At 42.4% G+C, this 19,938-nt stretch overlaps 1 protein-coding gene across 2 annotated transcripts; it reads right to left on the bottom strand.

Annotated features, from left to right (window-relative positions):
- Window positions 1-1,649: 1,649 nt before the first annotated feature.
- On the bottom strand, window positions 1,650-19,646 carry LOC110538365 (heat-stable enterotoxin receptor). 2 transcript variants are annotated; one of them, XM_021625134.2, is made up of 27 exons: window positions 18,141-19,639; window positions 17,866-17,978; window positions 14,842-14,909; window positions 14,393-14,611; window positions 14,066-14,184; window positions 13,778-13,874; window positions 13,573-13,678; window positions 13,296-13,452; window positions 12,583-12,668; window positions 12,349-12,466; window positions 10,579-10,660; window positions 10,054-10,156; window positions 9,725-9,787; window positions 8,560-8,631; window positions 8,056-8,160; window positions 7,716-7,802; window positions 7,275-7,407; window positions 7,004-7,141; window positions 6,648-6,736; window positions 6,467-6,558; window positions 5,482-5,640; window positions 4,885-5,077; window positions 3,735-3,909; window positions 3,462-3,560; window positions 3,223-3,317; window positions 3,058-3,134; window positions 1,653-2,946 (listed from the first exon to the last, which is right to left on the bottom strand). In XM_021625134.2, the coding sequence occupies exons 1-27, from the start codon at window positions 18,349-18,351 to the stop codon at window positions 2,742-2,744; spliced, it is 3,261 nt and encodes a 1,086-aa protein (XP_021480809.2). In that variant the 5' UTR covers window positions 18,352-19,639; the 3' UTR covers window positions 1,653-2,741. The 2 variants fall into 2 exon arrangements, with proteins under 2 accessions (XP_021480810.2, XP_021480809.2); XM_021625135.2 differs by lacking the exon at window positions 5,482-5,640 and having other exon boundaries at window positions 1,650-2,946; window positions 18,141-19,646.
- Between the last annotated feature and the right edge of the window lie 292 nt (window positions 19,647-19,938).

Genomic DNA, 19,938 nt, shown 5'->3' with positions numbered 1-19,938 from the left:
GGCCTTTATGGAAGAGTGGCAAGAAGAAAGCCATTTCTTAAAGATATCCATAAAAAGTGTCGTTTAAAGTTTGCCACAAGCCACCTGGGAGACACACCAAACATGTGGAAGAAGGTGCTCTGGTCAGATGAAACCAAAATTGAACTTTTTGGCAACAATGCAAAACGTTATGTTTGGTGTAAAAGCAACACAGCTGAACACACCATCCCCACTGTCAAACATGGTGGTGGCAGCATCATGGTTTGGGCCTGCTTTTCTTCAGCAGGGACAGGGAAGATGGTTCAAATTGATGGGAAGATGGATGGAGCCAAATACAGGACCATTCTGGAAGAAAACCTGATGGAGTCTGCAAAAGACCTGAGACTGGGACAGAGATTTGTCTTCCAACAAGACAATGATCCAAAACATAAAGCAAAATCTACAATGGAATGGTTCAAAAATAAACATATCCAGGTGTTAGAATGGGCAAGTCAAAGTCCAGACCTGAATCCAATCGAGAATCTGTGGAAAGAACTGAAAACTGCTGTTCATAAATGCTCTCCATCCAACATCACTGAGCTCGAGCTGTTTTGCAAGGAGGAATGGGAAAAAATTTCAGTCTCTCGATGTGCAAAACTGATAGAGACATACCCAAGCGACTTACAGCTGTAATCGCAGCAAAAGGTGGCGCTACAAAGTATTAACTTAAGGGGGCTGAATAATTTTGCACGCCCAATTTTTCAGTTTTTGATTTGTTAAAAAAGTTTGAAATATCCAATAAATGTCGTTCCACTTCATGATTGTGTCCCACTTGTTGTTGATTCTTCACAAAAAAAATACAGTTTTATATCTTTCTGTTTGAAGCCTGAAATGTGGCAAAAGGTCGCAAAGTTCAAGGGGGCCGAATACTTTCGCAAGGCACTGTATATTAATTTAGCTTTTCTAAGAGAACATTCTTCTTAACTCTATCCAATTGCTGCCAATTATTATGTGATTCAGATTAGAAGTATAGGCCTTCTTTATCATGTTGATGTATATTTCTCTTCAGGAAGAATAATGCTGGGTAATGCTTGTTTCTGCTCCAGGTGAACCAGAGGCAGGACTTAACCCTCCAGCTAAAGCCCTGCCACCTGTGGAGGGAGACTGTACAGCAGCTGTGGTACAGAGAGAGGAGGAGGCCCCTCCATCCTGTCCTCAGCTGAACGGTGGGCCCCAAACATGCTTCAGGCAGGAGGTGTCCACCTACAGCGGGGCTTCGGGGTGTGGCTCTCTTGGGGAGGTCGGTGGCATGTTCATGTGCAATGGTCTGAGGGAGCATTGGATCCCACTTCCTGCCACTGAGCTGGGGGATGCTGCTTTGGTGACCACCAAGACTGTGCAATGCTCCGACTGAGAGGACATCATTTTGACATATAAAACCACATGGCCATTGTTAAGCAAAAGGACTTGTTCTTTACAGTATTGTTGGTACAGTATAATCATTTAGATGTAAAAATACACATTTGTGATGGTGTAGGCATAAAGACAAACCTGTAAGCCAATACTGTGGGAGACAACTATGTACTTGTGTTTCTATACTTAAATATTTTCTAAGACAAATCTGAGTAGATTGGGTTAACGCCAATAATAACAGGGCTGTTATAGGATATTTCTATTTGAACTCTTATACTGTGTAGATTTTCCTGGTAGTTTTAGAATGAAGGTATTATCTGGACAATTATATAGCTATATATTGTGCATGATGTGGAAAAACAATAACATGGAATTCATCAAATGCTGCGAAATGATTTGATGCAATTTGCCGATATGTCAATGTAAAACCGGTTTTAAATATTACTTTAAAATGAGCAAAAATGAGGTATAACATTTACATGAACTTTATGATTCACTTTTAGATAATGTAGAAGTAAAGGTGGCAACTGCTATTAACTTGGGGATATATTTGACACAACAGTCAACAAAACAAAAAAACGTATCATGTAGAAATTTTACCCCCGACTCATATATAGTACATTTTGATAAGAAAGAGGAAAGGTTTTTGGTTAAACAAAAGTATACTCATCTTTTACAGAAAGTTATTTTGTTCCAATTCAGTGGACACACTTTACTAATAAAGGTTGGAAAACCTATAAAGAAAATTGTGGGCCTTTAAAATGATGACGTATTAGTGTTTCACACTACTATCAAATTTGAGGATAAAAACACATTTCGTACTATGAACCAATAAAATGCGTTGAGATTACAATGACAAACTATGACACAATAAAATGCACTGAGATTACAATGAGAAACTATGAACCAACATTGTGTGCATACATCATTTCTAAGATGTAATCATCACGTTATTGATGGCAATATTAAGCGTTAGTATTATTATTATGCTTCGGTGATAATCAGTGATATTATTTTGAACAATTGTTCATTGTTGATCGCTGGGAAAATGCAACAATACTCATATTTGTCTTTTCTTCAGGGGCTTCTTGGTTTACTGGTTCAGGTTTTCCTAAAGCATCTCCGTTACAGACTATTTATGGAACGTCCCTACACATTTTGCTCATGTGACCCAAAATAACCTTTAGCTCAAACCAGAAAGCCATGTCTTTTACCCAGAAATTCATTGGAAAATAGTCAGGTTTCCTATGTATAAGGCATTACTGTAACTATTGTATCAGGTGAATATAAGGCTACTTGACTTCACTGTCACCATTTGACAGCATGTAGTAGCCCTGTATCTCCACAGGAGGCAGTCTGGTCCTGGGTGGCTACAGGTAGGTGCTGGGAATGTCTGTGATGGCTAGGTGCAGGTACTCTGGCAGGCCGTCCTCCTGGCTCCCATTGGTCTCCCTCCTCCTGACTCTGGTGGAGAGGGTCTTCCTCTTCTCCATGCCATTGGTCCCTGGCCCTCTGTTCTCCAGGCTGGACACGATCATCTCAGACAGATCCTGCTGTAGCCTCTGGAAGTTCTCCCTGAGGAGACAACCAGGGACAAGATGTTTGAATTATTTGACATACATAATGCTGCATTTAGATATGGTTGATAGATACCGTAAACGATCAGGATGGGTGGTTTCTACTCACGCTGTCGGGGGCGTTGGCAGGTTGTATTCTGTCCCTGTCACCCCTGTTAACCAGTATGTCATCTCATTGCCTTTACCCTATAATACATATACAAACATACAAATTGTTGGCATAATCTGAACTCTACTCACAAAACCATCGCATAGCTTTATGAACCCAGCTTACCTTCAGAAAGGTCTCTCCTCTCTGCTCATACTCAAACTTGCAGTCTGTCCGTTGGAGGATGTTTATGGTGGACTGGCTGACATGGATTCTTAGTGCTGGAGAGGAAGCATGAGAGGTGTCATCCTATGGTGAACATATGCTGCTAGAATGGAGCTGTGCTTGTGATAGCTGAGGAGAATGTATGTATGAATGTATGACACATGTTTGATGTGTCGGTGTCTGTGTGTGCTGTCTCTTACGCAGGCCTGTGGACTCCATGCGTGAGGCAGTGTTGACCGTGTCTCCAAACAGACAGTAACGTGGCATCTTGTTCCCCACCACACCCGCCGCACACGGCCCTGTAAATACACCAGACACAGTGAAAGCTAAACACACAGCAGGCAGTGAAAGTGTTGCTAACAGGACTGTATTGGCCCAATATTATGAACTTAAAATAAAACTAAATTGTGGGAAAATTAAAGCTCCATACAAACTACTGTATGGGCCAGTTATATTGTGCTGAGATGGGGTACCTGAGTGCACCCCGATGCGGATCCACAGGGGTATGCCCGGTAGGTGTTGGAGCTGGAAGGTCCCTACGAAAGCTAGGATGTCCAGGGCCATGTGGGCGATGTCTACTGCGTGCCGGTTGCCATTGCGCCGCGGCAACCCCGACGCCACCATGTACGCATCACCGATCGTCTCCACCTGGCAGAGAGAGAAGAAGAGACAATAACTCTGAAATGTCATCTGAATACAATAATAACATTCATATGAAAACTGTTGTCCCCACTCAACTATTCCATCTCAAATGGTATGAATGCTTTCAATTCCATAATACTACAGTAACAACAGTACTGTAGATTCTTCTTTAGTACAGTGGCTTGCAAAAGTATACACCCCCCTTGGCATTTATCCTATTTTGTTGCCTTACAACCTGGAATTAAAAAATATTTTTTGGGGGGGGTTGTATCACTTGATTTACACAACATGCCTACCACTTTGAGGATGCGAAATATGTTTTACTGTGAAACAAACCAGAAATAAGACAAAAAAAACAGACCATTTGAGCATGCATAACTAAGAGTCTCCCACATGCCTTTTGGCGACCACCAAATATGGTTGTTTATTTTTTACTTTAAGCAATGGCTTTTTTCTGGCCACTCTTCCGTAAAGCCCAGCTCTGTGGAGTGTGCTGCTTAAAGTGGTCCTATGGACAGATACTCCAATCTCTGCTGTGGAGCTTTGCATCTCCTTCAGAGCTCCTTGGTCTTAATGGTGCCCTTGCTTAGTGGTGTTGCAGACTCTGGGACCTTTTGGAACTGGTGTATATATACTGAGATCATGTGACACTTAGATTGCACACAGGTGGACTTTATTCAACTAATTATGTGACTTCTGAAGGTAATTGGTATCACCAGATCTTATTTAGGGGCTTTATAGCAAAGGGGGTGAAAACATCTGCACGCTCCACTTATCTGTATTTACATTTTTTGAAACAAGTTCTTTTTTTCATTTCACTTCACCAATTTGGACTATTTCGTGTATGTCCAGTATACGAAATCCACTTAAAAATCGATTTAAATTACAGGTTGCAATGCAACAAAACAGGAAAAACGCCAAGGGGGTGAATACTTTTACAAGGCACTGTTTGTGAACATGTCAAGCCTCATTCCCAACTACCTTGTATACATCATGGTGGTCCAGGATCCTGTCAAAGTTCTTGTAGATGTCATTGAGCATGTCCACCACCTCCATGGGCGTGCTGTACTGGCACAGGGTGGTGAAGCCCACGATGTCGCTGAAGTAGACCGTCACCTCATCAAACAGCTCTGGTTCCACACTGCCCGTCTCCTTCAGGGAACGCACCACTGGGCTGAGGAAGGAAGCAGGGGGACGGGAGGTTAGGCTGAGCGACTCCTTATTGTTCTGTTGGCTTCCAAAAGCTAAATAGGCTGGCAGGTGTGTTAAGGTTAAGCGTTACGAGTATTAGGGTTGTTAGGGTTGAACCAGGATGTGGACATAACGCTCAGTTTAGGGTTAAGGTTAGGGTGATAGCTAGGGTTAGGGTTGAACCAGGATGTGGACGTAAAGCTCAGTTTAGGGTTAAGGTTAGGGTGATAGATAGGGTTAGGGTTGAACCAGGATGTGAACATAAAGCTCAGTTTAGGGTTAAGGTTAGGGTTGTAGCCAGGGTTAGGGTTGAGCCAGGATGTGGACATGAAGCTAGTGTTAGAGTTAGGGTTAAGGGTTAAGGTTGAGCTGGGATGCATGACATACGCTGGCAGGAGCAGGAAGTTGAGCCTGTCAGCCCTGTCCCTCTCAGCCTTGTACAGAGAGGTTCTCTCCTCCACCAGGTGCTCCAGGTTCCTGGAGTACATCTGCAGCCTACGGATCAGGTTGTCCATGTAGCTCTCATTAGCCTGGTTGTGCAGGTTGCTGAATGATTGTGGAACATGGAAAAAAAATGACCAAATCTCTGTAATGGTAAAAGCCCAATAGCTCAGAAAATCTTTAACAAGAGAAAAATCCAAATTGGAGATTGTCTATCACGCCAACGTTTGCATTGATAGAACTCTACATTTTTAAGACGTCTGTATGTTAAACACAAATCAGCTGTTGACATGCCATGGCTTTTGGTTTGTAAAAAGGGTTTTGATTGACTGAATGTACTGAGTGTACAAAACATTAATAACACCCGCCTTTTCCATGACATAGGCTGACCAGGTGAATCCAGGTGAGAGCAATGATCCCTTATTGATGTCACTTGTTAAATCAACTTCAGTCAGTGTAGATGAAGGGGAAGAGACATTTTTTTTTAAAGAGAAGAGAATTTTTAAAATATATATTTTTAAGCCTTGAGACAACTGAGACATGAATTGTGTATGTGTTCCATTCAGTAAAGTGCTTTGAATGGGGTATGGTAATAGTAATAGGTGCATGGTGCACTGGTTTGTGTCAAGAACTGCAACGCTGCTGTTGTTTTCACAGTCAACAGTTTCCTGTGTGTATCAAGAATGGTCCACCCCCCAAAGGACATCCAGCCAACTTGGCACAACTGTGGGAAGCATTGGAGTCAACATGGGCCAGGATCCCTGTGGAATGCTTTCAACACCTTGTAGAGTCCATGTGAGGTGCAACTCAATATTAGGAAGGTGTTTTGTACATTCAGTGTAGATTTGGAATATCAGGCATTTTGTAAACACACAAACAAACTCACACATCATGCACTCACACTCTCCCTCTCATAAAGCACTGGGCTTACCTGAATATCTTACCCAGAGATCCCTCTATCTTCTTGAAGTCTGGCCTCCTATCTGGGTCCTCTTCCCAGCAGTTCTTTATCAGCATGTGAAGCTGCAGGAGACAAGTACAATGACAACCATACATACAAACTAACACAGATATGCATGCGTACGTGAGGAATGCTATGAGGGGCCTTGTACCTCCGCCTCGTTTTCTGCTGCTGTCTCAAAGTTCAGATCTGGCCTGAAGAAGCCAGTTTGACTTGGGTACTGCACCATGTACAGCTTCTCTGGGGAGGAAGGAAAGGGTAATTCAGTTGACAGACATTTACAGTAAAATAATATGAATTTCACTCTCCTTTTGCAAAATCCCTAGAATAGTAATTGATAACAGTGATCCCTAGTGAGCAGAAGTTGTATTTACATGTAATGGCCTTCAGGAGCCGCTGTTAAATTACCAGTGTGAGATGTATAGACATAAAAAAAACTTGATAACTTTTACTATTGCTGAAAACTGTTCTGCATGACTCTGACTCTAGCCGCCAGACCGTTGTTACCTGCGATGTCGGAGCAGGCCTGGGTGAAGAAGGGGTTCTTCCTCAGTATGATCTCCTGAGCGATGATGGCAAAGCTGTAGACGTCCCCCTTCTGGGAGATCCCCTGCTTCCGGAGGTGTTCTGGAGCCGTCCACAAGTCTGACAGAAAGGAGAGGGACCAGAATGGGATATCAAATCACTCTCCTGCTTGAGTTTTTTACTAACTTCATGGCATAATACTTTCAGGTTGAATCATTTACTTGTGAAGGAAATAGTGGGCAGAGGGCTTCACCTTTGCAGGGGTTGAGGATGGTGTTGCAGCCAAAGTCTGTGATTTTGACCACCATTCGGTTGTCCACCACACAGTTTGAGGACTTCAGTCGGCCATGGACCTCAATGTTGCTGGAGTGGAGGTAGGACATGCCCTGAAACCGCCACCAGGGTGAGCCCCACACAGCTACAGCATGCAACACCAGTGGTTCCCAACCAGGGGTACTAGGACAACTGGGGGAACTTGGCCTATCCATAGGGGATACTTGAGAACTCATGAGACCATAGGGTTAGTGGTTCAATGAACATGAGGGGGTACTTAAGGGGTACCGCGGCCAGAGCAAAATTCAGTTGGTGGTACAGTAAGCAAAAAAGGTTGGGCGGCACTAGATTACACCATATTACAATGTCAGTGCATTTACCTACAGTAAACACATAGTACAACCAAACTATCTAAGCATACCTTAGCTATGTCATACATGACTGATATCTTGAATTCCAAGTCCATGAAGGTCTTTTCAGGATAGGAGATTGTGTCATTAAGGACATACTGTAAAGACAGTGAATTACAGAGTTTACTGCAGTTCAGTTTATGCTTGAGTGTTTTTGTTTCTGCCTGGTAGGGTATTTGAAAACTGAGTGAATGTAACTGTGATTGTGACCCAGGCGCTGTCGGTAAAGGAGTCCTGTAATTAACATGTGTGTAAATGTCATTTGCTTATCATTGCACAATGAAGATATATGGGTGGAAAGTAGGCCACTGATTCCCACCATAAAGTCATGTTCTCTGCCAATCCTCTTACCCTCAGGGATCCCCTCTCACAGAATTCAAACACTCCAAACAGACCATACTCAAACTTCACTGTGCCATAGAACTTGGTCAGGTTGTAGTAGTCAATACGCAGGAGCTGAGAGAGGCAGAAAGAGAGAGAGGAAGCAGGAGAGAGAAAGAGAGAGTCAGTGTGAAAGACATCCTCTCATGGGTGATCATGACTTCCTCACACTTATCTACCTTTATCACCTAATTGCTCACATAAGGTTACATAGTCTATCTCCTCTGATTGACAAGGAGATGAAAGATTCCTCCATAGGGCCACAAAGCCACAAAACATACATACGCAAACCTCTGTTGTTCATATCACATCAAGATAAGCAAATATATGGTTGACCTTGAGCTTGGGCCATATAGCCACTCAAAATGGACACTAGATCAGTGGATAGCTGACTGGACTAGTGTTTGAATCGGCAGGTTAGGAGGAACTACGATAGCAGGGGAGAGGAAGTGACATCACTAGCAAGAACCTTACAGTGTTGAGCTCAATCCTCTGGATCTCACTGAAGTTGCCATCTGTGTGTTGCAGCTCCTTCAGGATCACGGGCTGAAAATAACAGATCCATAATAATAGAGTAGAAGTTATGCCCATTTCAGCCTTTGAGAGTAGTTACTGGTGGGTCGTTCCTCCAATTCAGTGCCTTTCAAGAAGTGTCACTGTCACAAAGAGCACATGTTCAACTTCATGAAAAACACTTTTTCCCCATCTCAAGGGGTTAAATAAAAATATTACTATAGTAAGTGCCTATTAAGTGTCAAATAAAGTAACAGGGTTGACGATTTCATCTTAAATCAGCCTTAATCCCCGTGTGACGGGAAATGGAAGCTTGTTGTGTGCAACAGGGGGTTGCAAATTAATGCAACCGTCACAATATTTTTTAAATTGTTCTATCATTTCTAGCCTGTCTATCTATGGGTAACCTGGTTGACGTGTTATGCTCGAACCGCTCAGTTTTCCACCACAAACACCAGAAAATTGCCACAAAGACTAGAACCAGCTCACTTGCTTTTTACACTATGATTTGACAAATAAGGGAAAGGGGATATCTAGTCAGTTGCACATCTGAATGCATTCAACTGAAATTCTTCTTCCGCATTTAACCCAACCTCTCTGAATAAAGATGTTTATTTTGAGAAAAAAAATTCTCTCTGAATAAAGATGTCTATTTTGAAAAACATATTTAAAAGGAATAGTTATACCATATTAACGAGAGTTCAGTTCAAGTAACAGGGTTGACCTTAAAATGAGGAACAAACGTAAATGAACCACTAATCACATGAAATAAATAATAACCTTCAGAAACAACTTTGTCAAAGCAACAAAATAACTAGGGCTTTACAATGATGGTGAAATTCGGGGGCTAAGTGGGTTATAATCTTCCTAGACGTCAGAGAGGGGGCACAGAGGGACATGTCACAATGCTGAATGTTTGCACTTCAGCAAGTCTTAATTAATTGATTGAATTCTCCATGTGGCCTACATTAAAAGGCAATTCATTTAATATAACAGGCTTTTAAAATGTTATATTGGTGCACAAATCAAAGGGATACAAAAGGAAATATTTTCGCGGAACGACCCTGGTATGACAACTCACACCACGTCTTTAAGTCAGTTTATGGACCAAAGAGTGTAATGGCACCTTTTTGTCATAGCGAGCCCTGTGAATCTGGTAACAGCTGTCCTTCCTGTTGTCTTCATCGATCTGATATATAGAAAGAAAAAGGGATAAATAATGTGGAATTAACCGTCAACATTAATAAAACATCACAAGACTATAGGCATCCAATTAGATCCCTGGGTATTAGAGAACACAGGGATTATCAGAATGTAAATGAAAGAATTTAAACCAACATCACTGTAACACCAGCTTGTGTTGGCCATGCATTATGGGAGGTTGAGAGATGACATACTATAAATAGAAATAGACAGGCAAAAACATAATGATAAGGAGGAGGTGAGGGAGCTCACCTTCAGTGAGACCAGGCTTAACTCTTTCCCATCCAGCGGAGTAATCAGGTCTGGGCTGATGTGGGACCACCTCTTTTGGTTTTGACGTTCCTTCATGTTCTGCCTATCGGCCATAAATCAAATCAAATCAGAGTTTCTTTGTCACGTGCACAGGATACAGCAAGTGTAAACAGTACAGGGAAATGCTTGCTTGCCAGCTCTTCCTCAACAATGCAGTAATGCTAAGTAACATAAAAGAAAAATAGACACGAGAATAAATACTATATACAAGGTCAATTTCAGCTCCAATCAATGAAATGGATTCTGGTGACAGTTGTGTAATCAGGTTTAAAGTGACTGAGCAGAAGGGTAAATATAATAATAATAATAATAAGGTTAATAATAATAATAATAGGTTTAATAATAATAATAATTATAATAATAATAATAATTAGACAAACACAGAGGTGAGTGAGACATGTCATCAAGTAACAATGTGATTGGACAGAAGTGAGAACACAGAGGTTGGTGTGGTGCATATTTGACCTGTAGAAGATCAGAGCGATGGCAGTCACCACCACAACACTGACACTCAGGACGATCACAATGATATCCTTTGTCTTCAGATCTGGAATCACAAACATAGAATAAGTATTCCCCCCAGCAATACTGTATCTTCGTAACAGAAACTTCAAAAGAGCTTGTGTACTAGAATAAACTTTGTACTGTTACTAGTAGCACTAGTGTTTATAAATAAAATAAAATAAGTGTTTGTCACATGTGTCGAATACAGCAGATGTAGACCTTGCCATGAAATGCTTACTTACAAGCCCTTAAACAACAATGAAGAGTCTTTAAAAAGTAAGAAAAATTTGCTAAATAAACTAAGGGGAAAATAGTAACACAATAAAAAAACTATAACGAGGTAATGTACAAGGGGTAACGGTAGCGAATAAATGTGAAGGGGTGTGGCTTAGTCGAGGTAATTGAGATAATATGTAGGTAGGGCTAAAGTGACTATGCATAGATAATAAACAGAGAGTAGCAGCAGTGTATTGGAAGAGTGTGAACAAATGTGCATGTGTGTGTGTGTGTGAGTATCCAGTGAGTGTACATTGAAATGTATGCACTCACTACTGTAAGTCACTTTGGATAAGAGTGTCTGCTGAATGACAAAAATTGAAATATAATAAGGGGGTCAATGCAAATAGTCCAGGTAGCCACTGTTCAGCCATCTTATCGCTTGGGGGTAGAAACGTCTACTGGCCTGTATTCAGATCCCTTGACTTTTTCCACATTTTGTTACGTTACAGCCTTATTCTAAAATGGATGAAATTGTTTTTGTTTTCCTCATCAATCTACACACAATACCCCATAATGACAAAGCAAAAACAGATTTTAGACATTTTTGAAAATGTATATTTACGTAAGTATTCAGACCCTTTACTCAGTACTTGGTTGAAGCACCTTTGGCAAAGATTACAACCTCAAGTCTTCTTGGGTATGACACTACAAGCTTGGCACACCTGTATTTGGAAAGTTTCTCCCATTCTTCTCTGCAGATCCTCTCAAGCTCTGTCAGGTTGGATGGGGAGCGTCACTGCACAGCTATTTTCAAGTCTTTCCGGAGATGTTCGATCAGGTTCAAGTCCGGGCTCTGGCTGGGCCACTCAAAGACATTCAGAGACTTGTTCCGAAGACACTCCTGCAATTGCCTTGGCTGTGTTTTTTAGGGTCGTTGTCCTGGTGTAAGGTGAACCTTCGCCCCAGTCTGAGGTCCTGAGCGCTCTGGAGCAGGTTTTCATCAAGGATTTCTCTGTACTTTGCGCCGTTCATCTTTCCCTCGATCCTGACTCATCTCCCAGGCCCTGCCGCTGAAAAACATCCCCAGATCTGTGCATCGACACAATCCTGTCTCGGAGCTCTACGGACAGTTCCTTCGACCTCATGGATTGGTTTTTGCTCTGACATGCACTGCCAACTGTGGGACCGTTTATAGACAGGTGTGTGCCTTTCCAAGTCATGTCCAATCAATTTAATTTACCACAGGTGGAAATTGAAGTTGTAGAAACATCTCAAGGATGATCATGGGAAATAGGATGCACCTGAGCTCAATTTCGAGTCTCATAGCAAAGGGTCTGAATACTTAAGTAAATAAGGTAAACTTGCTTTCGCTTTGTCACTATGGGGTATTGTGTGTAGATTGATGAGGAAAAAAAACGAATTTAATACATTTTAGAATACGGCTGTAACGTAACAAAATGTGGAAAAAGTCAAGTGGTCTGAATACATTCCAAATACACTGTATGCCATTACCGTTAGGGTTGATTGGCTTGTCATCTGGCAGTTGGGACCCGGGCCAGGGCAGTGAGGGGGTGTTGTCCTCCACTCTGGTCTCATTTATGGAAGTATCAAACACAAACAGAGTTTTGTACTGGAGGGGAGGTGCAATGACAGTGTTATTAAGTGATCATTAAATGATGTCCTGCTGCTGTTTAACAGGGGACGGAGATGGTGACCATTCCAACAGTTACATTGGATGAAGCCTACCTGTTTATCGATGGTGGATGTGTAAATCACAGAGAAGTTCACGTCCCTGTCCCCATTCTCATCCAGCACGTAGTGTCCCCCCATACCTACACACAGACACTATTATGTCTAACCCTTTAAGAGTATCACCATTTATCCTCCTGAGCAGAAAACTGTTGACTGAAACACCTGCCCTTAAGAACCATTTGCTCCCTTATTATAGCACCAATAATCACACCACTGTGAGCAACAATTCCAAAGAAATTGAGGCTATGACCTAGTGCTATACTCAAGGTTCAAGTTGGGAAATGTTATCTAATACAAGAGGTTGCAGAAGACATATAACCAGCTGAATTACTATGGTCCTCAGCTTTAAATGGACAAAATGTGAAATATTGTCCATAAAAGTCAGCAAAGAGAGAACACTCCAATTAGCCATGTACTGCACTGTAAAATAAATCTAAGTGAATGGGTTTCTGCATAATGTGTGGCTTTTTGTTCCTGTGTGGAGAATGACGGTGGTGTGACAAAAATGAAACATTTACTGTTCTGGTTTGCGCAAGTTCCCATTGGACGAGAGTCAAAGATCAGATGCTAAAGGTTGCTGCCGAGCAGCTTTGCCAAGTCCAACAAGTATAGGTTCTCACCATTGCCTGACGTAAAATGTTATGGTGTTTAAATGGAGGACTGAGGACAGGATGGACCATGGCCCTGGCCATTAGGCCCTCCTATACCTTGAAAAGAGACATTCCTGAAGGGGTTTACATCGGTGAGCTCTGTGGTGGTGGGCTGTGTTGCTCTGCCTCTCAGCTCACTGGTCAACCTCTGCCTCAGCACATGGCCAAAGAGCAACACACCGTCATGGTACCCCGCCACATAGTCATTTAACTTCTGCAACAGGAGAGGAGAAGCAGTCAGGAAGACAGAGAGAGAGAGGTGTTATCTCTGTTTAGACTTTAGGAAGTCAGACGGACTGAGGAATGAAGACAGATGAGTGGAGCAGGGACTAACCGTGCTGTTGTAAACTACTGTGTTGTTGTATTGTCTCTCAGGCAAGGTGAGCACCAGAACATTGTCCATGCTTGGGTTGGCAGTCATGTTAGTGTGATACCCATGGCTAGAAGATAGAAAAGTTACATGGTTTCAACTTCCAATCAGTGTCCTCAACAAAAAAAAAATGTAATGTAGTGTAACAAACTACCAAAACCAGTCTCACTTATAGATATCGATGAGGATGAAGACAATTTCTGGGGGAATCGTTGTTTCGTTCTTTATAGTGGTGATGTCATCTGGGGTTCCACAGAGAATAAATACTGGAAAATATTGTGCAGGGGCTATAAATCTGTGTGATGAAATAACATCTAAAAGATTGTAGCTAGGTGCCAAAAGTTTAGTTTTAAGTATCCATTGATTTACTTCCTATTTGTGTTGGAAACAGTGGCTGGTGTGTAAGGCATGGATAAGACTTGAGAAGGTATTGAAGAAGACAGAGGGAGATACACACCGTTGCTGTGTCTGTTTTCAGACTGAATAGCTTTCTTTAGCTCTTTCTTGCTGCGTAGCATCTCTCTTAAGATTGACATAGCAAACTGGACCGAGGGTGCCTCCAGAGCATTGATGTACCTATGACGATGGCAAAAGGGAAGTGATGTAACGGTGCACCATGGAGCACCCAACAATAAACGCTTTTCTCCCTGGCATCAAACTTACTCTAGATATGTATGTTACAGTGTTACAATCTACCATACACATGCAATGAGCATCTCTGTACTTTCTGTATGTGTGGACGTGGCAGAAATCCCCTTTCAAATGCACAGGTGTTCCATCTCACCAAAAACAGTCTTCAGTTTGGTCTGCCTTCTTGTAGACATAAGCCCTCCCCCAGTGCATCTTCAGACCATGTCTGGTGAAGTTCCAGAAGTGGACAAAGAAGTTGGAGATCTTGCGTGCCGGGGGCAGCAGGCGGGACAGGTTGGCCTTGTAGTCACAGGACAGACCGAAGCTCCCGGCGGAGATGATGGGGATAGTCAGGGTCAGGCCTATCTCCACGCTGAGACACACAGACCGGGGGTCACAATCTGTCCTTATCTTACAGGACAGCATATTATAAACCAGCATAGCAATAAACACTGTTATCATAATCACCTAGTGGGTCATTTACCACACATACACATCATCAACTACTAATAATCAGGCAAAACAAATGCTTGTTCAATGGGGATGACAGAGACGGGGATCATTGACATGTGTGTGTGCGTGCAAGACAGAGAGAGTACTTACTCCACCATAAAGAAAGTGGCAAATGTACAGGAGGGTCCCAGCATGGCACATCCCACCTCACCTTTAGTCTGGAGCACAAACAAATATGTACATAAACATAGGCACTCATGTTGTTGAGTAATGGGGAAGGGCTTGTCCCTGTCTCGTTTCTCTTACTGAAATAATGTCATCTTTATTAATCTTATAGGCCCTCTTCTTCAGCCCAATTTTAATCTGACTGAAATTACTGCTTAGTTTCAGTATAGTAATTGCAGTATACATCAGTAGGAATGGAGACTTCTCCACCTGATGTCTTAGAACAGTTTTACTAGCCAAGCGGATCCGCCAACAGTGAATGGTTGAAATTACACTTCAATGGCAATTCATCTTCTCATCTGCACATCAAAATCAGTCTGTCAGTCAACATATATAGTTGAAGTCGGAAGTTTACATCCACCTTAGCCAAATACATTTACATTCAGTTTTTCACAATTCCTGACATTTAATCCTAGTAAAAATTCCCTGTTTTAGGTCAGTTAGGATTACCACTTTATTTTAAGAATGTGAAATGGCAGAATAATAGTAGAGAGAATGATTTATTTCAGCATTTCTTTCTTTCTTCACATTCCCAGTGGGTCAGAAGTTACATACACTCAAATAGCATTTGGTAGCATTGCCTTTAAATTGTTTAACTTGGGTCAAATGTTTAGGGTAGCCTTCCACAAGCTTCCCACAATAAGTTGGGTGATTTTTGTCCCATTCCTCCTGACAGAGCTGGTGTAACTGAGTCAGGTTTGTAAGGCCTCCTTGCTCGCACACGCTTTTTCAGTTCTGCCCACTAATGTTCTATAGGATTGAGGTCAGGGCTTTGTGATGACCACTCCAATACCTTGACTTTGTTGTCCTTAAGCCATTTTGCCACAACTTTGGAAGTATGCTTGGGGTCATTGTCCATTTGGAAGACCCATTTGTGACCAAGCTTTAACTTCCTGACTGATGTCTTCAGATGTTGCTTCAATATATCCACATCATTTTCCATCCTCATGATGCCATCTAAATTGTGATGGCAAAGCACCCCCACAACATGAAGCTGCCACCCCGTGCTTCACGGTTGGGATGGTGTTCTTCGGCTTGCAAGCCTCCCCATTTTTCCTCCAAACATAATGATGGTCATTATGGCCAAACAGTTCTATTTTTGTTTAATCAGACCAGAGGACCTCGATCAGAAACTATGTCTTCAGGCACCCCGTAGTGCCCTAAGACGTGTGTAAACAGTCTGCAGGGCCGTAGGGAGACCGGGCAAAGGGAGGAGACGACAGGACTTAGAAAACCGATACACAACAACCAGGATCGTGGTGTTGCCCTGTGAGAGAGGAAGATCGGTCAGGAAGTCCACCGACAGATGTGACCAAGGCCGCTGTGGAACGGGAAGAGGGTGTAATTTCCCCCGGGGCAGGTGCCTAGGAGCCTTGCACTCAGCGCACACCGAGCAAGAGGAAACATAAACCCTCACGTCCTTGGCCAAAGTGGACCACCAGTACTTCCCACTAAGGCTTCACACCGTCCTACCGATGCCCGGATGACCAGAGGAGGGGGACGTGTGAGCCCACCAGATCAATCTGTCTTTTTTAATATTTTTTATATTTTTTGTACCCCGTTTTCTCCCCAATTTCGTGGTATCCAATTGTTTAGTAGCTACTATCTTATCTCATCGCTACAACTCCCGTACGGGCTCGGGAGAGACGAAGGTTGAAAGTCATGCGTCCTCCGATACACAACCCAACCAAGCCGCACTGCTTCTTAACACAGCGCGCATCCAACCCGGAAGCCAGTCGCACCAATGTGTCGGAGGAAACACCGTGCACCTGGCAACCTTGGTTAGGGTGCAATCCGCCCTGCCCACCACAGGAGTCGCTCGTGCGCGATGAGACAAGGATATCCCTACCGGCCAACCCCTCCCTAACCCGGACAACACTACGCCAATTGTGCGTTGTCCCACGGACCTCCCGGTCGCGTCCGGATACAACAGAGCCTGGGCGCGAACCCAGAGTCTCTGGTGGCACAGCTGGCACTGCATTACAACGCCCTTAACCACTGAGCCACCCGGGAGGCCTGAGCACTCTTCTGACCACCCCTTCAGAGTCCTCTGTTGCCACGAGATCTTGGGGTTGTGACGGGCCAACCAGGGTATCCCCAGCACCACGGGTAACGCTGGTGAATCAATAAGAATGAGCCCCGCCCGAACAGGGAGAGGAGCCACCTTTGGTGGAAGTTGTGACAGATATAGATACTTTTGTACCTGTTTCCTCCAGCATCTTCACAAGGTCCTTTGCTATTGTTCTGGGATGGATTTGTACTTTTCGCACCAAAGTACATTCATCTCTATGAGACAGAACGTGTCTACTTCCTGAGCGGCATGATGGCTGCGTGGTCCCATGGTGTTTATACTTGCATACTATTGTTTGTACAGATGAACGTGGTACCTTCAGGCGTTTGGAAATTTCTCCCAAGGATGAACCAGACTTGTGGAAGTCTACAATTTAGGTCTTCGCTGATTTCTTTAGATTTTCCCATGATTTTTCCACAAGCAAAGAGGCACTTGAAGGTAGGCCTTGCAATCCATCCACAGGTACGCCTCCAATTGACTCAAATTATGTCAATTAGCCTATCAGAAGCTTCTAAAGCCATGTAATCATTTTATTGAATTTTCCAAGCTGTTTAAAGGCACAGTCAAGTTAGTGTATGTAAACTTCTGACCCAATGGAATTGTGATACAGTGAGTTATAAGTGAAATAATCTGTCTGTAAACAATTGTTGGAAAAATTACTTGTGTCATGCACAAAGTTGATGTCCTAACTGACTTGCCAAAACTATAGCGAACAGGAAATAGAAATTTGTGGAGTGGGTGAAAAATGAGTTTTAATGACTCCAACCTAAGTGTATGTAAACTTCCGACTTCAACTGTAATTCAAGTAGCAATGGTCTCCTGGAAGAGATGGTATCAAGATGGGAATGGACATTACTGTCTAAAAAAGACTGGCTCACATGCAGGGACTTGAGTATCTCCACTCCCTCACAGGTGCTGCTCCCACAGCCCCTTCGTTTGTACAGCGTGGTGTTAAACCCATTGAAATTGGCCGTTAAATTGGTGTTCAAACCTTGGCAAGGGAGAGAGTGTTATAGGAGGATGAGATAATAACTGTTATCGAGCATAATGAAATGTCCAATAGGTTTGTGTGGTAGGATACAGCTGAATTTTGTTTAATCACTGACATGTTTGTTTTATGTTGAAATGAAAAAATAAATGCATGTTTCTGTACCTGCTGCCATGTTCAGTTGCCTGTCCGCTTCAATTGCTTGCAACACTGCAACCTTTACAAACCTGAGGCTCCAGTCTGAGGTTTGATCCTCCAAAAGTACAACGTTCATGGTGTATTTGGGTTTGGATTTCATGCACTTGTCCAGCATTCGGCTCTCAACAAGAGCCACAAATAAGACTCCCACGCAAAGAAAACAATGTGAATTCAGCATTTTGATGCTGTATAGAACAGGATTTTTTAAAATACTGTAAAAAAGACTCCACTATCTAAATCCCGATGTAGAAATTCTTAACATCTTTAAAGACACACCCTTAAGGGTTACAGGCCACTCCAATCCAAAAAGGTAGAAAAGTTAGAAATAGAAATAAGAAAAAAGATTGTTTTAAAAAGCGGGACTGTAAAAATAAGAAAATCTATTTGAGTAAACTACTTCAATTCTTAGACAGGCTAAATATAAAATGAAAAACAATGGACAGACCATCAAATACAAAAACAAATGAACACTAAGTTAGTTGCAATCACAGGAGACACACCTACCAGAGCTAAGGTAGAACAAGAACAAATGGGATAGAAATAAGTTGTTTATGTCAGCTCAACCAACTCTCTGGATAAAGTAATGGTAAATTAACAAAAAAGTAGACAACCCTCTGATATTAAAAGTAGAAAGGTTTGAAGGAGTAGCAAAGGCAATAGATCCACCAGTGAGCGCTTCAGTGAGATAGTACCTGCCAGCCACTCTGTCCCACGCGTTAATGAACAACCACCAGTTGTGCACACAGAAGAGGGAGGGCAGCTATGCCTGACACCTACAGTTAATTTATTTATATATCTCAATATGAAACTGAATGATTTAATTATGTTTATAAACATGCTATTTGTCGACCCTGCTCATTTATGGGAATAATCCTGTAGTATGCAGAACACCCTATAGAAACATTGTAATTGCCCGTATTAACTTATTGTAGGCCCTACAATAATCTACTTGCCTCTGAGAATGTATCTCTTTAAGCATGGCCTTTATTGAGTCTCTATTGTTTCCTTGTATAGGATACAGGTGAGTAGGCCCAAATCCAATGTTCAACTGACTAGAAGAAGGAATTGGAGGAAACAATGTGTTTCTCCTAATGAGAATTAGGAGAAACGAATATACAAGAAAGGAAAACAAAGACAAAGGAATGTTGACCAGTTCACAAGGAGGTATGTGAAAATCAAACAGGTAGATGTCAAATCGTATTGAGGACAAACAGATGTGAAATCAATGGAAATTACAGAATTATTATACAGCAACACAGTCTAGAATGCCCCAGAAACTCCATGTTCAGTAGAAGGGAGAATTTTTGCAGGGAGAGGGGCGAAGGTCACAAAAGGCCATAAAATGGATACCTTGTGTGCTACAGATAAATGTGTCGGTTATAAAAGCAGGTAGATTGCAAGCCTATAAAACTGTTTGCTATACCTTTAAAGGGTCAATCCGCAGTTGTAACAATAACAAAGTGCTTCCCCGCCACTGTTTTGGTAAAAAGCTGAGTAACGTGGCTGGAGAAATGTAACCACTCTCAAATTCATAGATAGAGCTATGAATGCAAGGTCTGACTATCCAGGCTGCATCACATCTGGCCATGATTGGGAGTCCTATAAGGCGACGCACAATTGGCCCAGCGTCGTCTGGGTTTGTGCGGGGTAGGCCATCATTGTAAATAAGAATTTTTCTTAACTGACTTGTCTAGTTAAATGAAGGTTAAATAAAAAATAAATTAAATATCCATGATATCAAAACGATGCAATTTATGTTAACATT

The sequence above is a fragment of the Oncorhynchus mykiss genome, chromosome 12 (assembly GCF_013265735.2).
Source record: "Oncorhynchus mykiss isolate Arlee chromosome 12, USDA_OmykA_1.1, whole genome shotgun sequence".
Taxonomy (NCBI): Eukaryota; Metazoa; Chordata; class Actinopteri; order Salmoniformes; family Salmonidae; genus Oncorhynchus; species Oncorhynchus mykiss.
Note: the sequence above shows the minus strand (reverse complement) of the source record. Positions and strands in the feature narration are given on the sequence as shown.